Raw genomic sequence first — 22083 nt, forward strand, 5'->3', positions numbered from 1 at the left:
AAACACAGCACCATAGGACACACCTTGAACTAGCTGTCGTACCAAGAAGACCGAAGACACACCAAGATCAGAACAAAATTTATTTTAAAATATAAACATTCACTAGCATAAGTTTGTAAATGATTTGTTTGTTTGTTTGTTTGTTTGTTGTTTAACACCGCACTCAGCAATAGTTCAGCTACATGATGGTGGTCTGTAAATAATCAACTCTGGACCAGACAATCCAGTGATTGACATGAGCATCAATCTAAGCAACTGGGAAATGAGTGAGTGAATTTGGTTTAATGCCGCTTTTAACAGTATTCTAGTTCTATCACGGCGTGTCAGCTTAATGTGGGAGGAAAGCCCGAAGTGATGCAGGTCTCAGACAACTGGGAAACGAAGACGTGCATCAACCAAGTCAGGAAGCCTGACCACTCTATCCTGTTAGTCGCCTCTTACGACAAGCATAGTCATTACATACAGCAAACATGGGTTGCTGAAGACCAATTCTCTACCCCATCTTCACGGGTCTTTTGTAAATTATATCACAACTATACCGAATTTCCAAATCATGATTTGAAACAATAGCTACCTATTGCTGCAATATCAGGTCATAAACAGTACTTCATGTACAGTAGCCATGTGGAAATTAAGTCAGGTGATGTACAGGTAAATCACCCCCTACCACTACCATCTCATCAGATTTCATGTTTTGAGATTTCCCAGGATTCCAGGCTGCTGTGGGTACTAACTGCCTAACATGAGGTAGAATTGCAGTAAAATGTGGATGGGGTAAACAGAGCTCCAGATAAGCTGGACGCATCAGAAATTGAGAAATATGCAGTAAAATAAAATCCAAGCGTATCAAATACGCAATGAACATTACAGATACGCTACAAAAATAAAACTTGTGCGTATCATCAAAATATTGTGAAGTAACCCTGCATATTTGATTAGCAAATCAGCAACTTATTTTGAAATTATAAATGGGCATTCCGTCAACCTTGCCAAACTCCATGATGACAGTTACATCATGATCATTTGCCATCACACTTTCTTGTGGAAGTATCGTGGTATTTTTGAGTCCTATAAAGCTCTCGAACTCAAAACGACATCAGTTTGCAGGGACTAGATGAATAGTGTTCTTAAATATTTAACTTAAATACCCACATGTGTAAAAACTAGTGGTTAACAGAAATTTGAATACCCAGAAAGAATTTCTGATACCCAATGATTTTAAAATGCATGGGTAAAATACCCACAACACCAAAAGCTTATCTGGAGCTCTGGGTAAATTACATATGTGAACTGGCTCATTGTGTGTCATCGTACACCAATGTTATGGAATAGTGTTCTGTCAACCACTAGTTGAACACCTTTTTCATATGACTATACTTATCTGTCATGCCATGACACATTAACTGTAGTCATATGAAAAAGGGTGTACTCTAACTTCCTTTGAGTAGTATAGCTTGATTATTGCCAACTGCAGTCTAAAACAGCAATGAGAAAGATTATTTACGTTTCTACTGTGTGACAGACATACCCTGACATAGATCCTGTACATCTTGGTCCGAGGCTTCTCCAGCGATGGTTGTTCGGTCAAACATGTTCAGGAACGCCTGGAACACAGCAATTACCGGTAGTAGTAGACACACCAGATACTAGGGGTGACTATTGGTCTGGAAATCACTATTGCGATAACTATTGATATTGAAAGAAACTATTGCGATAACTATTGATATTGCAAGCAACTATTGCGATAATAGTAAAAAGTTTGAGATATGACTGATGTGTTTTTTCTTTACCCTAATGATTTAAGAAAAAGAAACTTCCACATTAACATGTGTAAATTACTACCACTCATGATCAAAAGAAAAACAAATTTGAACAGCATTGCATGTATTTTATTGATATGGTAAATACAATCGAACCTATTAATATTCCAAACTGAAATCGATACTATTGATCGGAAACTGATTTCACAATCGATTTAATGACTTTAAGTGCTTACCAATAGCAATATATTGATATTTTGATTTATCGTGACACCCCTACCAGATACATCATTGTTTTCACCGCATATTGCTACAGTCCAAGCCTTGAACAACACAATCAGTGGATACAACAAAATCAAAAGCCTGGAACACAAGAAGAAGTAAACATCTTGACACGAACATTTATCAGCTTATATTAACAAGGGTTTGAAAAAAAACCAGACTCTAAATTAACTTAAGTTTTATGATTACTGCTTGAGTTATACCATGTCCCATCAAAGAACATATAGTGAGCCATGTTATTGTCTGGCATGTCTGCAGTCTCACGTTCGGCTATTTCCGTCACACCTGGACAAAACCACCTTCAGCAACCTCTGACCGTACATCTTCCATTAGAATCCTTTAGATTATAATAGGAAGTCCAGAGGACACCCAGTTTTACAACAAGGGTACAACCCTGCAATATAGTGATCCCTATATTATTGGGTTTACAAAACTGACTGAATAGATAAAAAATGCTTGACTACCTACACTGAAACAATCTGCTCACCAACTAATTAAAATTTAAAAGGCCAGTAAGATCTTATGTGGCCATCTGTATGTGTTAAACTGACAGAATAGATAAAAAATGCTTGACTACCTACACTGAAACAATCTGCTAACTTAAACTAACTAATTAAAATTAAAAGGCCAGTAAGATCTTATGTGGCCATCTGTATGTGCTTACCATCTGAAGACTGTGAGCTTTACGGAAGAGGGATGAGAGAGGTTCAGACAACAGTCCCAGCAGGTCTTTGTACAGGTCGCCGCTGTCCTGCATGGGAAGAAGAAGAAGCAGGTGTCATCAGAGTGAGTGAGTATTGTTTTACGCCGCTTTTAGCAATATTCCAGCAATACCACGGAGGGGGACACCAGAAATGGGCTTCACACATTGTACCCATGTCGGGAATCGAAACCGGGTCTTCGGCGAAGTGTCACCAGAAGTCGGCTCTGGCATTTCATGGTGAAGTATTGAAAGTTGGGACATTTCAAAGGAACATGTTTCAAACTCCAGGGAAGGTCCTTTAATCTTTTGTTTGTTGTTTAACGCTCCACTCAGCAATATTATATCTCTATGACGGCGGCCTGTAAATAATCAAGTCTGGACCAGACAAACTTGTCTTCATATTATGAGCAATGACCTACCCTATCAAGGTTCGATGACATGCACTCAACCAAGTCACTAAGTCTGACAATCCGTCTCTTGAGCCATCTCTTTCAACGAGCATCGGTCACTGGGGCCTATTCTAACCCAGAATCCCCTTTGAGGCCTATTCTAACCTTGAATCCCCTTGGGGGCCTATTCTAACCCAGGATCCCCTTGGAGGCCTATTCTAACCCAGAATCCCTTTGGGGGCCTATTATAACCCAGAATCCCCTTGGGGGCCTATTCTAACCCAGAATCCCCACAAGGAGCCTTTTCTAACCCAGAATCCCCTTGGGGGCCTATCCTAACCCAGAATCCCCTTGGGGGCCTATTGTAAACCAGAATCCCCTTGGAGGCCTCTTCTAACCCAGAATCCCCTTGGGGGCCTATTCTAACCCAGAATCCCCTTGGGGGCCTATTCTAACCCAGAATGCCCTTGGGGGCCTATTATAACCCAGAATACCCTTGAGGGCCTATTCTAACCCAAAATCCGCTTGGGGGCCTATTCTAAACCAGAATCCCCTTGGGGGCCTCTTCTAACCCAGAATCCCCTTGGGGGCCTATTGTAAACCAGAATCCCTTTGGAGGCCTCTTCTAACCAGGAATCCCCTTCGGGACCTATTCTAACCCAGAATCCCCTTGGGGGCCTATTCTAACCCAGAATCCCCACAGGGAGCCTTTTCTAACCCACAATCCCCTTGGGGGCCTATCCTAACCCAGAATCCCCTTGGGGGCCTATTGTAAACCAGAATCCCCTTGGGGCCTATTCTAAACCAGAATCCCCTTGGGGGCCTATTCTAACCCAGAATCCCCTTGGGGGCCTATTGTAATCCAGAATCCCCTTGGAGGCCTCTTCTAACCAGGAATCCCCTTCGAGACCTATTCTAACCCAGAATCCCCTTGGGGGCCTATTCTAACCCAGAATCCACTTGAGAGCCTATTCTAAACCAGAATCCACTTGGGGGCCTATTCTAACCTTGAATCCACTTGGGGGCCTATTCTAACCCAGAATCCCCACAGGGAGCCTATTCTAACCCAGAATCCCTTTGGGGGCCTATTCTAACCCAGAATGCCCTTGGGGGCCTATTCTAACCCAGAATCCCCTTGGGGGCCTATTCTAAACCAGAATCCCCTTGGGGGCCTATTCTAACCCAGAATCCCCTTGGGGGCCTATTCTAACCCAGAATCCCCTTGGGGGCCTATTCTAACCCAGAATCCCTTTGGGGGCCTATTATAACCCAGAATCCCCTTGGGGACCTATTCTAACCCGGAATCCCCACAGGGGGCCTATTCTAACCCAGAATCCCCTTGGGGACCTATTCTAACCCAGAATCCCCTTGGAGGCCTATTGTAAACTAGAATCTCCTTGGAGGCCTATTCCAACCCAGAATCCCCTTGGAGGCCTATTCTTAACCAGAATCCCCTTAGGGGCCTATTCTAACCCAGAATCCCCTTGGGGGCCTATTACAGCCCAGAATCCCCTTGGGGGCCTATTCTAACCCGGAATCCCCACAAGGGGCCTATTCTAACCCAGAATCCCCTTGGGGGCCTATTCCAACCCGGAATCCACACAGGGGGTTGCAACGGGGGTAGCTTTCCGACCTTGCAATGAGTGTACGAGCCCGCCAGTATGTGCACTGTACAGCCAGGGAGAGAGTGCACATGCTCCACTTCCAGCTGACTGCTGGACACACCCCTCACACAGCTCTCTACACAATCCACCACCTCCACAGCCATCTGAAAATAAATAAATAATAATAATAATAATAATAATAATAATAAAAATAAAAAGAAAGAAAAAACAAAGCAGTAGTAGTAGACTACTACTGCTGCTGCTGCTGCTACTGCTACTGCTACTGCTACGACTACTACTTCTATAAAGCACATAACTCCATGAGCAATGCTTGATGCACTTCATTATTATTACCATGGTCTATGGATCAGTGTGCCCCCGATTTTTCATTCTTAATTCACTTGGGAGTATACAATCCAAGCTACCTGTGAGGTGAGGTTAACAGTCACATTATCATCTCATTCTACTGGGTACTCATTCATTGCTTATTGCACAAAGGCATGTTTCAAACAGTCACTTGCCCAAGGGGATACAAATGTGTGACATGTGCTTCAGTGTGGGGCAGGACCAAAGCTCTAGAAGCTCTCAGGAGTCAAGCTGCTGAACACAGTCACCTATCCAAGGACTCTTTGCGACCACTGGATTGTCTGGTCCAGACTCGATTATTTACAGACCGGAATATCGCTGAGTGTGGCGTTGAACAAAAAAACATGTAGATGAGCGAGTGATAGAGATTACATATACATGCTTTGAAAATAAACCACAGGTACAGATGCTCACCTTTATTGAGATCTATAAATGTAGTCGCGAGGATATGCTTAATCAACTATTTTATCTTAAAACCATACTACCTAAAGTTTTTATCAATATATTTCATGTTTTCTGAAATGTTTAAAGCAGTGATGTTTTCATGTATTGCAGCCTTCAATCTTTCTACAAAATAATTTCAGTATCTACAATTTTAAGTACATAATACACACATTCGTTCTAATATTTTATATTTCCAAGTTTTCTCAGTTTTCAAACATGATAACTGCTTTAGCATTGTGGTGACCTTGACCTTGGACTAACATTGATGTCAAGGTCGACTATGTTGTTTTCATGTTGCAATATTATTGAAGATGCTTACGATGCACAACACTCTTGACTTTCAGTCAGGTGAGCTAAAAAACAGCAGTTTCCTCCTTCAAAAATCGGGGGAACAGGTGGCCCAGTCGTCTCAGGCGCCGCAATTCGCTGTGCAGAGTTGCGTCCCTTGGGCACGCCAGAAACCTATGATTGTGGGTTCGAATCCAGGTTCGCCCTGATTATGTTTCTAGGTTTGTCAGCACCATACCTGTGCTCGTGGATTTCACCGAAGTGGTAAACGTCTGAGACTCGCATCACTTCGGGCTTTCCTCCTACATTAAGCTGACACGCCCTGATATAAATGGAATACTGTTAAAAGCGGCGTTACAACCCAACTCACTCACTCACTCACTCCTTCAAAAATCGTCAGTTCTGAGGAATTGGAATTATTTTACGATAACTTGCTGCAGACTTGTGGCCAAACATCAGCTTCTGAACAAGTCTAGATAAGTCCCTGTCATTGCTTGAATTGTCAAGTAAAAAAATATGTGGTTTGCTGAAAGAGTGAAGCAAATGTAAAATCACCTCAAGGGACTGTGTTATTTCTCCCGCTGCGCGACGTGTCCCTTGATTGATCCCACTTCGAATGCCGTCCAGAATCTTGTCGAAATTCTTGCAAGTCTTCAATAAGCCGGCAAACAGAATAAGATAACATTAGCATGTTACACAAGTATTCATAACATTCGGCAAGACTTTTTTATTTCTTTGTGAGAAAGCGTTTTAATGTTATACAAGTAATCACAACATCAGGCAAGACGTTTTTATTTCTTAAAAGTCAGTGAAACCTCTTGCCTCGAAAAGATGTAAAAGTCCAGTTTCCCCCTTGCCGAACAAGGCTGGAATTTCCCCACTCGATCATGCACCATCAGTGGCTAAATTACAAGTTATGCCCCTTCCATATCCTCCCTATTGACCAATCAGATTTCACCTCTCATATACCTTGCATTTGCTTCAAATAAAATGGCAGCCTCTAGTCATGATAATCTGATCGATAATCAAGATCTATATTGTACGGTAATAAAAAACGGACTAGTGGCAGTGTCTATCTTTGAGGTTAAATAAACACACACTGAACATTGTTTCAGTTTTGTTGATAGCTAGGTCATTCTTTTTACCTTGCCGGCAATCTTGCTAAAGATTTTCTTTTCAGCTTCATGTTGTTTCACGCACGGAAGGAAAGAGTGGCAGATTATCTTCAATATACCTGAAATAAACTTTGACAAATATTATCTGTCAAGAACAACTCAATCTCATTAAAATCAGATCCTAGTTCTCGCTACCGCTAAACAAAGATCTGAAGACATCCCATTAGGGGTCACGTCAGAATGACCTTTCATCTGACCAATCAGTGCATCGCTTACCAGATTATGAAAGTGACTGTAGGAATGTGATTTAACTTTAACATGGGGTATCTGAACGATAGTTACGGGTTTAATGACTGAATCCTTACATTCTAGACCATCTATTAGTCATTCCAGAATGTTTTTTTGTTCAGGTTTCAAATTTGTAATCGAGAATTTGTCAAAATATGTTTCGAAGCATAGTCGCCAATTTGAAATTTGTGCCATAAAGCACGAGAAAGCTGGTTTCTGATTGGTCATTCCATTGGTCGGTCAAAGTTTGCGCAAGGTCAAGCTGACGTGACCCGTAATGGGATGTCCTAAGATCTTTGTTTAGCGGTAGCGAGAACTAAGGTCTGATTTTAATGAGATTGAGAACAACTGAACTCTTACAAAATCACAAACAAAACCTGGTAAATAAGCAGCTTTCAAAACAGCTGCCTGTCCCTTATCCTGTGTCTGATAATATTCTACTTGGAGGAAGAAATATTTCCTGTGGAGGTTCCAAGTAAGAATCGGTCCCCACAATTCTGGCTGAGATGCAATTTAGTGTATCAGGTAGTCAGGCTCACTGACTTGGTCGCTGTCAGTGTACCTTGGTTGTTGTGCACAATCACAGGATTCTCTGGTCCAGAATCAATTATTCACAGGTGCTGTCATCATATAGCTGGAATATTGCTGCATGTGGCATTAAACAACAAACACACACACACAGAGTAAGAAAAGACACATTGATGGATACTATTAAACATACTGAACAAAAAAGTTCTACAATTTTGAATTTGGATGATTTGGATTTTATTACAAAATTTCACTGCAAATAATAACACATTTTTCATAAAACTCACCAATTTCTTCTTCAATATCATTCACTTGATGTAAGCATGTCTGAGATAGTTAAGGTGATCGAATAACATCTTACCATCATTTGCAAAGTAACTCGGACCAACTACATTTCTTCTGAAGGCTAACAAAACCAATAGTCTTGGAAATCAGGCACCGCCGCACCTTTTGTTTTTATTTCCATTTTAAAAAAAATATTCAAATCCTAATACTTAAAAACAATGCGATCCAATATAGCACACAGTTACTTCCCTTTACATTGACACTGCTTGAATGCACATCTCTTGTTATGGTAAAGGCAGCAATAGGAGTTTGTATGCTTGTTTATGTAGGGAGCCCTTTCCCAGGTTGATGGTTCACAACTGTTTATTTGGTTACATACTAGTTTACTTCTTTATTTACTGTAAAGGCAACATTTGGTACATAAGGAGCTATACCGAAACGTTGCCTTTACAGTAATTAAAAAAGTTGATATCCATAATTGTGTGAGAACCTATTCTTTTATTTTGTTAAGCCTGATAATATATACCGTATTCGACGTAATAAGCGCCCCGTTCTAATACGCTCCCATGGTGATATTTGCTAATATATTGGCTAGTGACCAATCCCAATTAGCACCCTGCCGATTGATCAAAGCACACAAGACCTATTCATTCTTGTATAATACGCACTCGTGTTATATGGACCCTTAATTATGGGCAATTAAATTCTGGAAAAATATATCTGTCATATATAAACATTTCAGGCCGTCAGCATAAACCACGAAATTTATCTTTCAACTCTGTTTTTTTTTTCTCCACCAAAATAATATTCTAATAAGAGCCCCCTATTTCTAATTTTGAGAGCGCCCTGGGCTCTTATCACGTCGAATACGGTATGTGAATTACATAAAAGGAATATATCAAACGTAATGTGTTAGTCTATGGGATGGTTCATCTAGCAGTGACTTGTTACAGGAGCTATCATCTCTACCTCTTGAGGTGTTTCTCTTAACAGGTAATTGCCAGTACTTTCCTGGTTAAATAAGCCATGTAAAAGGAAAATTTAACCTTATAAGTCCACTGAACCAGCAGTAAACATGAGTCTGACATTATTAACTTGAAATACAAATATTGCCCAAATCTCCATTTACATTTATAAATCAATGCTGTTAAAAAAATGACTACTGTCTTAGCGTGTTTGTTATTGCAAGAGGCTGGGAGGTTCCTTCACTATATTTAGCCAAGCTTATCCATTGGTTGATATGAATCACATGATAGCTAACTGATAGGACCAGGAAAATATTGAATGTACCAGTACTTTTAAGTGCGGCCAGTCCAGTGAACCGGTCTTCATATTGTCCTAAGCACTGTACAAAGAGTATGAAACCTGGGTTAGTTTTGGATGTCAGCTAACTTAATCTTTATAAAAATGTATAAGGAATGGTTCTGAAGAAGCATTTTTGGTGTCCATTGTTATTAAAGACTCTTTAAGTATATTCAGGAAGGATACAACGAGTTTGGGCAGAGCTTCGTCAAGGTTCTCCAAACATTTCTTCTCATCCCAGCTCACCACATCTTCCAGGAAGGCTGCCTGTGACATCTCTGTCAGAACCTAGAAATATGTCACATATTCATTAGGAGGATATTGAAGTTAGAGGAATGTGAGCAATGATTTGATGCCTCCCATTTCTTAAAACCTGTGCTTGCTTCGGGTTTCAAATCCATTATATAAGGTATGAAATCAATCAAAAAATGTTAAAAATAGTGACCATGGCACTGTAGCTCACCTGGATATGTGGTCAACAGTTTAATACGCCAACAAAGACAACCACTTAATAAAATTGCAGTCATCATCCCTATTCATACAAAATGTTAAGTACACCTGCACTGTCCCTTGTTATTGATGTCATAATCAAAGTAGCTGTTGCATGATGTCATAATCAGTGTAACTTCATTCTCCCTAATGTTTGTTTGTTTGTTGATTAACGCCGCACTCAACAATATCAAAGCTTTATGACGGCGGTCTGTAAATAATTAAGTCTCAACCAGACAATCCAGTGATCGATAACCTGAGCATCGATCCACGCAATTGTGATACAAAAACACAGCCAGCCTGACCACCCGATCCCATTAATCACCTCTTACGACAAGCATAGTCACCTTTTACGGCAAGCATGGGTTGCTGAAGACCTATTCTACCCCGGAATCTTCACGGGTCACATGTTGCATGTGTTGTAACAGACTTTTTGAGGGAGCTGTACTGCAATGGCCAGCTGTTTCTCCAGACCTCTCCTCTATAGAACATGTCTGGGATGAGATGGAACAATGCCTAAGGAAAAGATTAGAACCAACCGTTACCAGGTTACCACTAACTCAGTTGAGCCAATCTTTGGTTGACAATTGGAACAACATCCCCCAGGCTGTTTTCAATCTTCAATGCAGTGCCACTGCCTCGCCTGTATCAACGCAAATGGTGGCCAATCCTGATAATGATATTGATAATTGACTTGTGACACAACCCTTCATTTAGGGCATGTTGCTCGCTCTCCTGTTACCAGGTATAGGTTTTGTCAATAAATTATGATCAAACATTGATCAGACGAAGGACAATATTATATTATATTCAATAACATTCACACCACTTCATATGAAGCACAGTTAATTTCCCCCGTTAGTATATACATAAACTGAATCAATCCATTTACTGTTGAGTAATTCAGCTCAAACAAGCTTCCTCAGGCCATACTGGAAAATGTGTTGTCATGCAAACAAAATATTAACATTACAGAAATTTGTCAAATAACTTACACCATGGGAACAAGGGAAATAATCTTCATCAAAACAGTGTAATGAACTTGATTTTCCTTATCTTCCGACTTCTTTTCGTTGTCAAAATTTGTACACTGGGGAAAACTGAATGGGTATGAAAATGTTGGGTGAGGAAATCTTGTGACAATATTGAAGTATATATGACTAGGCCTAAATCTCATTGTTTGTTTTCATCAATGACCTGGGTCTCATATTGGGTGTTTATAGGGCATTAGGGGCTAAACCAGTGAACATGTGAAAGCAGACTTCAGTTAATTGTAAGCAATGTGACATGCCTCTGCAATCGGACCTTGGCATGCATATTATTCAGTTTCTGGATGGTTAAGGGGACATTTGACTTGTCTTCAATCTTTGAAACCTTGCTCCGCATTGCCCTCACGATAATAGGGGACACATTCATGTTTCATCTGCACTAAAGAAAGTGACTTCTATAATCCATCATCGACAATGAATAATTTATTGTTTTAGAAATAACTAAACGCCTTTGATATATTGGTCTTCGAAAGAGAATGTATAATCAACAAACCTATGTTACATTCAAGATATAATAAGTTGAATTTGCCGCCTTCGTCTGCTACGCCATACTTGTTGTTGACAAGTGTTGATAGCTTCCGGTTTATTCCATTTTCTTAAGTGAAGGGTACAGAAGAAATTAGGAAGGATTTTAAGTTATTATTTCTCAGCGATCAATATATTCACTTCGTCACGCTCACCCTAATTCAAATAAAAAATAACTCCTAATCCACTTCATGACATTATTAATTGGGATATGCAGTAAATACAACGAGCCATGAACCGGAAATGACCTTTTAGATGACCCCATTGCAAATATTTTGCGGGAACTTGGTGGCGCGAAAGATTGTGTCACACACTGAGAAGAAGACGAGAAAAATGCCGGGTAGAACAGTGCAACCTCCCCAGCTGTCCGACAGCATCAAGAGAAAGTGAGTTGATAGCCCTTGCCAAAGTATCATGAATTACACCTACTGTAGAAAAAAGGTGATATCTGTACAGATTATTTCCGCCAACTACTGAACTGAAGTTGGTCTGGTAGGTAGTCTTGCCTATTTGTTCCTGACACCATGAGATGAAGGAATAATTCTTGAACACTAAAACTGATTACAATAACTATAATTCATACGATGTCTAATAATCTGAAAATGTCACGGCATGTTTTCAGCGGGTTGCGATAATTTCGTACCATAGGAAACTAACCCTATTTCGTCTATAGACCTATATATAAGACAATAAAATTATTATCTTTGGATAATAGGTTTCCAAAAATACTTTTTTTTGTTAAACGGCATTGTTTATATCGCGATGTCTCTCTCTCTCTCTCTCTCTCTCTCTCTCTCTCTCTCTCTCTCTCTCTCTCTCTCTCTCTCTCAACCCATGAAGAACGGGTAAAATAGGTCTTCAGCAACCCATGCTGAAAGGCGACTATGCTTGTCGTAAGAGGCGACTAACTGAATCGGTTTGTCAGGCACACTGACTTGGTTGATGCATGTCATCGATCCCAATTGCGTGGATCGATGCTCATGATATCAATCACTGGATTGTCTGGTCCAGACTCGATTATTTACAGACCGCCGTCATATAGCTGGAATATTGCTGATTGCGGGGTTAAACAACAAACCAACCAAGAAAGTACGAAGATTATCTAAAATGTGTGGTCGTCAACAAACTATATCTGGTCCAGACTTGATTATTTACAAACTGCTGTCATACAGCTGGAATATTACTGAGTGCGTAGTTAAACAACAAAACAACAAACAAACAAACAATAACAAGTTGTGTGATGTCACACTATCATCACTGTAGAAGCCAATTCATCGCATAGAAATAGAGGAGAAAGAAGACGTGGTTGAGGTTTCATAAACAAGGTTATCACCACGCAGTCGTTGTATTCACCATGTTCACAACCATTATCAACCATTCATTCTCTATAACATTCACGAAGTACATAACAAACATCAACACACAATCAAACACATCACATTAAAACAAGAACCAATATCCCAATATCAGTCACTGCATAGTTGTGGGCGGATGTTTATTGTTAATTAAAAATCACCAGTCTCCATTTTAATTACTACTGGGATCAAGAAGCCCATAAGTAATTGTCAACTGAAACAGTGTTTTCTTAAACATGTTAAAGATTAGCTTCTGTCAACAGGTAAACCTCATATGTTATTCATTTACATAAGATGCTGTTTGGATCCACATCTAAGTTAATAATATATATTGCATAGTGTTATGAAAGTACTTTCGATTGGGGGTAAAATATTTCTCATTTATAGGGTTATGAACATGATGAATGCGTTTAGATTAAAAATTTACATACACCCGGGCACGTTTTAAGAATTTACATATACCTGAACAATTTTAACACAACTGACACAAGTCCAGCTTTATCGTGGAGGTTTGAAGCTAGTTCTGTCAGGGACAGGAACTGAAGAAGACAGGGTGGGGTACATTTAGCAGTGCATAGTGTTGCCAAGGAAATCAATTAAACCAAAGCCAAGGGACCTTGTCGGTATACAGACATATAATACGTCAATTGATGTAGCATCTTCATGTCCATGGTTAGTAGTGTTGGGTAAAGAAATTAGGTCAGTGAAACACCTTGCACGTTGAATGAATTTGTGATATTTTCAGGCTTGGAGAGTTGGATGAAGAACTCAGTGAAGGGGATATCACGCAGAAGGTACATGTCAAACTTATAGAGTGCAAATGGAACAAGATGCTTCTACCTAGGCTATATCATGTTCCATCACATTAATGGAAAAAATGACCTGCAATTGCATCTTACTATTCTTAGAATACGTGTAGAGGTTTCCCTTGTCCTTTCACGATGCTTGTTTGAAGTTTTCGACATCCTTCCATTGATGAACACTGACATGATTGACATTAAATTCAAATTAAATCATTAGCCTGATGATTAGAAGCTAAGTTCAGATGAAGCAATTAGGAAAGAATGTCAATTAGCAATGATTAGATATATTTCCATTATCAATCAGGATTTTGGTTATTGATTGAAATATAACCATGGTAACATGATTTTATTTCATTTCTAGATATATCTTACTCATTGTATATTCAGGGCTTGAAATTAGAAAAAAAATCTGGTTGGGTAGCCTAGTGGTTAAATAAAGCCTTCGCTTGTCACGCCGAAGACCCGGGTTCGATTCCCGACATGGGTACAAGATGTGAAGCCCATTTCTGGTGGCCCCTGCAGTGATATTGCTGGAATATTGCTAAAAGCAGTGTAAAACACTACTCACTCACTCCTATTTTGTCTGTGCCATGGGCATGGCAGCACTTGTAATTTCGAGCCTTGTATATGCTATTGCTAATCATGGTAATAGAATAGACAGAATGCTTAAAACTGATATGTTTTGGGATTAACAGTTCTTGCACTAACTTCTTTATCATGTTTATACAGGGCTACCTAAAGAAGAAACACAGATTGTTTGAGCCGTTATACACGGATGACATCCGACAAAAGGTCCAGGAGTTGGACGAGGAGTTGAAAGATGAAAGTGTCACAGAGGTAAGTACAGCTTTTCAGTAAACCTACACTTACGACTGGATCCATTCCCGTCATTCAAGCGATCTTAAATTACCCGTGAAGATAAAGGTTGAGAAAAGGTCTTCAGCAACCCATGCTGGCTGTAAGAGGTGACTAAGCTTGTCGTAAGAGGCGACTAACGGGATCGGGTGTTAATGCATCCTCCAGTGTGAACTTACAGACACAGGTTATCATAGCAGGGCTAGACATGAGTTTTCATCCAATTAATCGTCTTGGACCAATTATGAACGAGCAAGAAGTCCTTCCCGACTTTCACTGTCCTCCGGACAGCCACTTGATGGCACTTGTCCCAAGTCATGTTGATGTTTTGATGCTTGATTACAGAAAGGATACTTCAAGAAACTGGAGAAGCTTCTGGACAGTTTTATGACTGCTACACCGGAAGAAGTAGGAAAACTGAAAAATGTTGAAGAGGAACAAGAAAATGGCAGTTCAAATGGCACTGAATCCTCTGCAAATGGCAGTACAGCAAGTGCGAACGGCAGTACAGCAAGTGCGAATGGCAGTACAGCAAGCGCGAACGGCAGTACAGCAAGCGCCAATGGCAGTACAGCAAGTGCGAACGGCAGTACATCAAGTGCGAACGGCAGTACATCAAGTGCCAATGGAAGTTCAAGCTTGGCGAGTGCTAACGGAAGTTCAAGCTCTGCAAGTGCTAACGGAAGTTCCAGCACCACAAGTGCTAATGGTAGCTCCACGGCACCCAATGGCAGCTCTGCCTCCGATTCAACTGAGATGACAGAAGATTCAACAGATGATAAGGTTACAATGTTTTTCTTTCTTGTACTTAAAGTAATTTGTTCAGACATGTAAAGCTTTAAAATACACATAGCACCCTTCTCTCTTCTCACTACGCCCTTGTGTGGATTTGTCAGGATAACTCAGCAGGCTATGCTAGTGTCACTGTGTGTGAGGGGACTAAATTGATCGGAGACTCTAGACTTGATTGATCGGTTGTATGTCATTGTACCCTTGACTGCGTGGGAGGTTGCATAATATCAATCATTGGTTTGCATAATTTCAGTCATTGGTTTGTATGATCCAGACTCGATTATTTGTACGATATATAGCTTGAATATTTCTGAGTACTGCATTAAACAACAAACCATAATCTTCCCAATGCAAGTGCTATTGGAATGGCAGAAAATGCTCACCTCGGCCCCATTCACACACAGATTGTGGTGCTGCAGTTTCTCCATCCCCTCCCCCATCCATAATTAACCAGGGACTGAAGTGGTGCCTTTTGCTGTTGTGGCTGGGGGGATTTATCATCTTCTGATGTTATTTAATTTTTAAGGTTACATATTGGTTTCTTGACATTCGTTTCCAGCTGTGATAAAACATTTTGTTCGCAAGTGAAACGAAGGGCTGGTCCTGTTTCCTGGAACACAAATATTTATCTTCTTATTTCTTTTGCCTAATGAGGAAACCAAATTTGATTAAAGGCTGATGGCGTTGAAGTGATGGAGGTGGAGGCGGAGGCGGACGATGCAGAGGAGCACATCAGGAAGAAGGGAGGAGAGTGTGACAAGGAGAATGTCAGAAGTAGGTCCATTGCACTCCATTTTAGGGCAGCATAAGTATGAAGCACCCCACACTATTTCTCCCATGGGGATTCTAGGGTATTTCAAAATTCAATTTGTATATTAACATTACATTTGATAATGTAAAACTAATCTTTACAGCCTCTTCCCGTTTACTGGTCCTGATGTTGGTGAAATACTCGTCAAAACTTTTCAGGGGCGGTCGGGTAGCCTAGTGGTTAACTCTTTCATCACTGGCTGCCCCAGAGTTATGTCCCTTGAAACCCTGCAGTCCCTGACACTGACAAGGCCTGTACACTGGCCTCCCTGGCAGTATTATTAGAAAATCACACCATCATTTTTGATGCACTTTTTCTACCAGAAACTTGCTTTTAATATACATTGATCATATACCATTGTAAAGAGGATTAAGTATACTTTAATATTCTTTGTTGTTATTGTCTCTAACCTTTGTCATTATCTAATTACAGGTGTTTACAAGTGAAATAAAACTTGAAAACACTGAAAAAATGAAAACAGACAATGAATTTTGGCTCATATTGTATTAAAAATCACAAAACTAAATCACAGATACAAGGTAAACATAACACAGTGGTCTTGTCATCTTGGACGGCACAGGTAATCGCAGGTGTTACAGGTAAATTCTCTTCATGCACATCTGTAAACAAATAAACAAGTTTACAACTCTTGGTACTGACTTTGTTTTCTATACTGATGTCACATATTACTTATGATACACCTACAGTCTCTTAGGTAAACTCGTTAACACAGGTAAACTTGTTAACGCAGGTAAACTCGTTAACACAGGTAAAAACAAATATTTGATTTATTTTGTTCTTTTTCAGGATTTGAAACAAAAATTAAGTATTTAAGTTTTTAAAAAGTAATTTATCACATTACATGAACATTGAACCACAGCTACTATAAGAATGACATCACAGGGAAGATATCACAGATTGATCTGAAGAGGGAAAGATTGTAAAAGGACAGAAAGATCGTAAATTCAAGTTCTGCAAATATAAAAGTTGTGATAACATATTTACAATACACTGCTATTTACAACTGCATAATAAATTAAATCAGTACTTTATTAAATCAATTAATAAATAAATAATTTATACAGTTACTAAAATTTAAATTAAGATGTAAAAAAACAAGAGAACAAACATGATTATAGAAATAAATTTTATTCAAATTGAGCGAAATATAAGGACATACGACAAACCGGCAAACTACAATTCGGATTGCGATCAGAAAAATAATTTAAAAAAAAAAGAAACAAATACGTCATGCCACTCACCTTTGTTGTTGTTGTGATCGCTCGTTCACGTGTAGGCTGCATTCTCATTCGTCGCACTGATAATCCGTTCAAACACAGAATCATTGTAAAACAGTTGGAAAAAATCAATAGTATGACTCTTCACTCACCGTACGTGTCAATATATATATATTCTTGAGTCCGGTCGCCTCTTCAAAATCCCTCATGTCTCCACTGTTGTGGTCCCTCTGCCACTCCCATTCTTGAAGGTTGGCGGGGGGGACACCTCGTCGAAACCGTCAAAATCTTCACCAAAATATTCGCGAAATTCCCTCTCCCCTTCGCTTAAATTATTCAATTCAAACACATTATTATTCCCGATAGAGTCGTTGTTAATCATCTGATCGCTAACCGAATCGTAGTTGGCCGCCATTACGCTTGATTTACGATTCAAGCGAGAAAAATACCTGTCGCGAAAACAGGTGACATTCGCGATTTTCGCGCCAAAAAGACGGGGAAATTCCATAGAATGACGTGTCAATCACGTGTATATCTCGTTTCCATATTTAGAACGAGATTACACACTAGAAAGGAAGTAGAAAGAGCGATTTTGTAAACACGCTCGCGCCGCCCGATTTATCGGGCAGCCGGGTGTGGGGCTTGGACAGTTCTCGCCCGATTTTTCGGGCAGCCGGGTTCTGGGACACGGTTTATGCTGCCCGATAAATCGGGCAGTCGGGGCGAAAGGGTTAAAGTGTTTGCTCGTCATGCCGAAGAGCCGTGTTCAATTCCCAATATGGGTACTATGTGTGAAGCCCATTTCTGGTGTCACCTGCCGTGATATTGCTGGAATATTGCTAAAAGCAGCGTAAAACCATACTCACTCAAAACTTTTCATATAACTATATTAACATGAAAAGGAATTCCAATTTCTGCTGACATTTGCTGCAGACTTAGGTCCGAAAACAGGCCTAGATAAGTCCCCGAGTACCCACTGCTAGTCTTCCCAAGGGAGTTCATAGGGCACAATATCAAGTACCCATGCTAGACCTCCCATGAATCTAAGGCAGTATCAGAAGTTCCCCATCTAGCCATAGGGTAGTATGGGACCGCTGCACACCTTGCTTGTCTTTCTGTGGAGGTATATGGGTAGAATACGTGTCGAGTACCCCTGCTTGTCTCCTCGGGCAGAATAGGCCCCCGGTACTTTTGTCTCAAGAGACAGGCTGATACTGTCGTACCCACATAACAACTTTTCAACGTCTCATTTGTTCTGGTTTTTTTCTTTCAGAAACTGTGGTATGTATTTTTGAGATGGAATGTGTTTATTTTGAGACTGCTTGTAGACATGTTTTGATTGAATATTTTGCAGATACACCTTCACGAAAAGGCCGATCAAAGAAAGGAAGGAAGTCTCAGGGTGACGGTCAGCCCTCGATAACCTCCATGTTTGGCAAAGGACAAGGGTAGGTGTTCTGTAAAGCAGGGGTATAACCTTGACATGGTGGCCGTCAACAGTGGTTGATGCATGTCATCGTATGACAATTGCGTCGTCAATGCTCATGATGTTAGTCACTGGATTGTCTGGTCCAGACCCGATTATTTACAGACCACCGTCATATAGCTGGAATATTGCTGAGTGCGGCGTGAAACAACAAATAAACAGTGCAACCACTAGTTGCTAATGTGACCTGATATACGGTTTGAGGGCTTAAGTTATCGTCTGTCAGCAACAGGGATGGAAATTTACACTTGCCCATTGAAATTCTACCACTTATAGCAAAGGAAATTTGTTGTTTGAAATTTTGAATACTGCACATTGTTATGAAGTGATTTCCTAATTGAAATGCAAAGGTTGACCAGTTCTCACAGCAATAATTTGTGAAATAAGTGAGTGAACCACACAAGATCAATGCATGATCAACATATTATGTTAAACATACAGCATGAAATCATCTCAAATAAACAAGTCTGCCATCTGCGTTAACAACAGCCAGGGGCAGATAACTCCAGTCACTAGCAGTCATTTGCTGCCACTGATATACTTATAAATAACAGTTTCTACAGCAACTGGTATTACCTACACATGACATGATTGGGTTTTATTTGACTTCACAGGTCAAAGAGGAAGTCCACAGTGGAAGAAGAAAAGACTGAAGTGAAATCTGAGGAAGAGACGGACCAAAAACGTATCCGAGTCGATGGCGAGGAACAAAAGGAGGATGATAGGTAAGAGAAATGCAGGGCAGGGTGGTTTTGAAGTGTCTTCCAGTTGAACTGACAGATGTTTGTTCAAGTTCTTAAAACTTGAATTAAGTGAGTATTTCATTGGTTAAAGTGAGTTGATTCAGTCCACAGGGGGAATTTTCATTTCACAGAGTCGACAATGAAACTGGAAATGTGGGCTCAAATGTCACTAAACAATCTGAAGCAAATGCAATTTTAGATTGACATTTGTTGATTGTGACGCTGCAGACAGTTCGCTGCAGACTAAGGATGTGTGGTATTATTGTACACCGGTATATTGTGGTGCAAATCTTCAGCAATACGTATTGCGATACGTTTGTTAATGTAGCAATATATTGGGGCAAATATAAATAATTATATTTATGTGATCCTAATTAATATTAAGAGGGAAAATAGTATCTTTCAGATACAACTTGTCTGACAATGTTTTTATCAATTTGCGCGTACATATCGCAATCTATCAAGCTCCTCACAGCTGGGAAGGAGCTTTCGCTTCCCTGTGACCCTATTATCTCCCTTGATCGTTGCTGGGATATGAAATGTAAATTGGCAATTTATTGCAAGGTTAAAGTATGGCAATATATTGCAATACAAAATCCAGGTCAATACACAGTCCTATTGCAGACAGTTCCAACTCCAGTCTCATCAGGCGAAATACTACCGGGAAAACTGAACCAAAACTTTTTATTATCAATCGATATGAGCGTAAAGCCAAGTGGTTACATTTCCATCAAGCTAGAGAGGATACGGGCAAGTATTGTGAAGTTTTCAGACCAGAATATGAGGACACTTTGGAACACAAAACCTGGATACACAAGAATTAGCAAGCGACACTGGTACACTGTATTCACAACTCACAGAGGGTCTGTTGTTGATGCTACAGGAGCTTCTCATCACAGGCTTTGGAAAATTGGCATGCAACACTGTACAAGAAATATATCTTGGGAAATATTTCAGACTTGTGGAAATCAAAGAAGATAGAAGAATTGATCTGTGAACTTCAATGTTCTGCTGTGTAATGGCTGTCATTCACAATGTGGTCATGTGTTTTGTTTAGCTGGACACGTTAAGGCGACATGATGATTCCATTGAAATAGTGGTGTACTTATGGACTACAGTTGTGTGATTAAAATATTGTATAAATTGTGAATGTCAGCTCCAAGAAGTGATGTAATGCTTATGGCTATTTTGTTTTCAAGTTTGAAAGTTGTGCATCATGTGATGTTGTATTTAGACTTGAATGTCACTGAGGACTATGTTTGTGAAACAGCACCAGTAAAAGAAATGGATCTTCAAGACTTTGTTTTAATCCTTGTATTGTTTGAAGCACAATGCTGCGTGATGCTGAAATAAGAAAATAAGTAATAATTTCTTATCCTGACACAACCCACAATTATTTTCTTCTTCACTTTGATCCTAAACCATAGAACCCAAAACTTGCGTCTCCTACCTCCATGGTGCCCCTTGCTCCTGGTTACCAATTGGGTGTTACCTGTCCTTGATCCCTCACTTTCCCTCGTATTACACGGGGATACGTTGCTTGATATTATGTAATTATATCCTTGTTGTTGTTTTTGTTTGACGTTATTCAGGAGTGATTCTTCTACAGATACCTTTCCATTTACCATGATACTAAAGGAAATAAGTTCTTTGCACAAACTCTAGAAGAAAATGACGGTTTTACCTCAATATGCCTGCCATGGTCCTAGTCTAAGTGGAAAATCCTAGCATCATTTCCAGTTGACTTGAGTGTTACTACATAGATTATTAGCTGTACCAGGCTGAACAGAGGTTTACCAGGCTTGGGCTTCAGACTAGTGGCTAAAGTCAACGTTTTACCGTGACTCACAACAATTGGAGTCCAGGTGACCCCCCCAATAATTCATTTTAAGGGATTCTGTAAAGTGATAAAATGACATTGTTTGCCATGTTTACTGTACTTTTTCATAATTACCTGGGGGCATGGGTGTCGTCTAAGGAGCTGCACTTGTGGAACTTGAATTCTGAACTATTGTTGACTGATGTTCTGTTGCAATAAAGCTGCATTGGTTCTTTCAGGGAGGTTGTTGAGGTGAAGGAGGAGACTAAGCCAGTGACCTCCCGGTCGGTGATTCCCATCAAATGTCGGGAGTGCAAACAGCTGCTGGACGACCCTGATCTCCGACTGTTTCCCGGGGACCCAGATGAGGCGGTGAGTTGTTATCAGCTGAACTGGAGGGATGTGAGTTTGTCATTGTCATGGCGACCACTTAGATCCATGATACGTATGATGTTCTGAGGTTGCATGGATTATTCAAGCAATGGCATCTCTCATTACATTGTTCACAGATTTCTGATCTGATTTACCGTATTTGACGTAATAAGCACCCACGGCGATATTTGCCAATATATTGGCCAGTGAACAATCCCAATTAGCACCCTTCCGATTGATCAATGTACACAAGACTTATTTATTTGTGTATAATACGCACTCGTGTGTTACATGTACCCTTAACTAGGTGCAATTAAATTGTGGAAAAAATATATCTGTTGTGTATAATACGCACAGACTTTTCTTTTCTATCATTTCAGGCTGTCAACATA

General features: G+C 40.1%; 2 protein-coding genes across 2 annotated transcripts in view; one reads left to right on the forward strand and one right to left on the reverse strand.

The window, feature by feature from the left end:
* The window catches only part of LOC139459056 (FIGNL1-interacting regulator of recombination and mitosis-like), a 29069-nt gene extending 18198 nt beyond the window's left edge, over nt 1–10871 (reverse strand). Inside the window, exons 1-8 of the mRNA XM_071240499.1 lie at nt 10839–10871; nt 9541–9642; nt 8055–8094; nt 6982–7070; nt 6392–6487; nt 4768–4902; nt 2707–2793; nt 1529–1604 (exon numbers count right to left, since the gene is read on the reverse strand). Coding sequence (XP_071096600.1) covers nt 1529–1604; nt 2707–2793; nt 4768–4902; nt 6392–6487; nt 6982–7070; nt 8055–8094; nt 9541–9630 — 613 coding nt within the window. The 5' untranslated portion in view covers nt 9631–9642; nt 10839–10871. The remainder of the gene's footprint in view (nt 1–1528; nt 1605–2706; nt 2794–4767; nt 4903–6391; nt 6488–6981; nt 7071–8054; nt 8095–9540; nt 9643–10838) is intronic.
* Nucleotides 10872–11722: 851 nt separating this feature from the next.
* The window catches only part of LOC139459763 (DNA (cytosine-5)-methyltransferase 1-like), a 44481-nt gene continuing 34120 nt past the window's right edge, over nt 11723–22083 (forward strand). The window contains exons 1-8 of the mRNA XM_071241424.1: nt 11723–11803; nt 13518–13566; nt 14305–14412; nt 14776–15213; nt 15897–15996; nt 18626–18719; nt 19372–19482; nt 21559–21691. Coding sequence (XP_071097525.1) covers nt 11751–11803; nt 13518–13566; nt 14305–14412; nt 14776–15213; nt 15897–15996; nt 18626–18719; nt 19372–19482; nt 21559–21691 — 1086 coding nt within the window. The 5' untranslated portion in view covers nt 11723–11750. The remainder of the gene's footprint in view (nt 11804–13517; nt 13567–14304; nt 14413–14775; nt 15214–15896; nt 15997–18625; nt 18720–19371; nt 19483–21558; nt 21692–22083) is intronic.

This window comes from Haliotis cracherodii, unplaced genomic scaffold (genome assembly GCF_022045235.1).
Source record: "Haliotis cracherodii isolate W230 unplaced genomic scaffold, xgHalCrac1.p SCAF_13, whole genome shotgun sequence".
In the NCBI taxonomy this organism is placed as follows: domain Eukaryota; kingdom Metazoa; phylum Mollusca; class Gastropoda; order Lepetellida; family Haliotidae; genus Haliotis; species Haliotis cracherodii.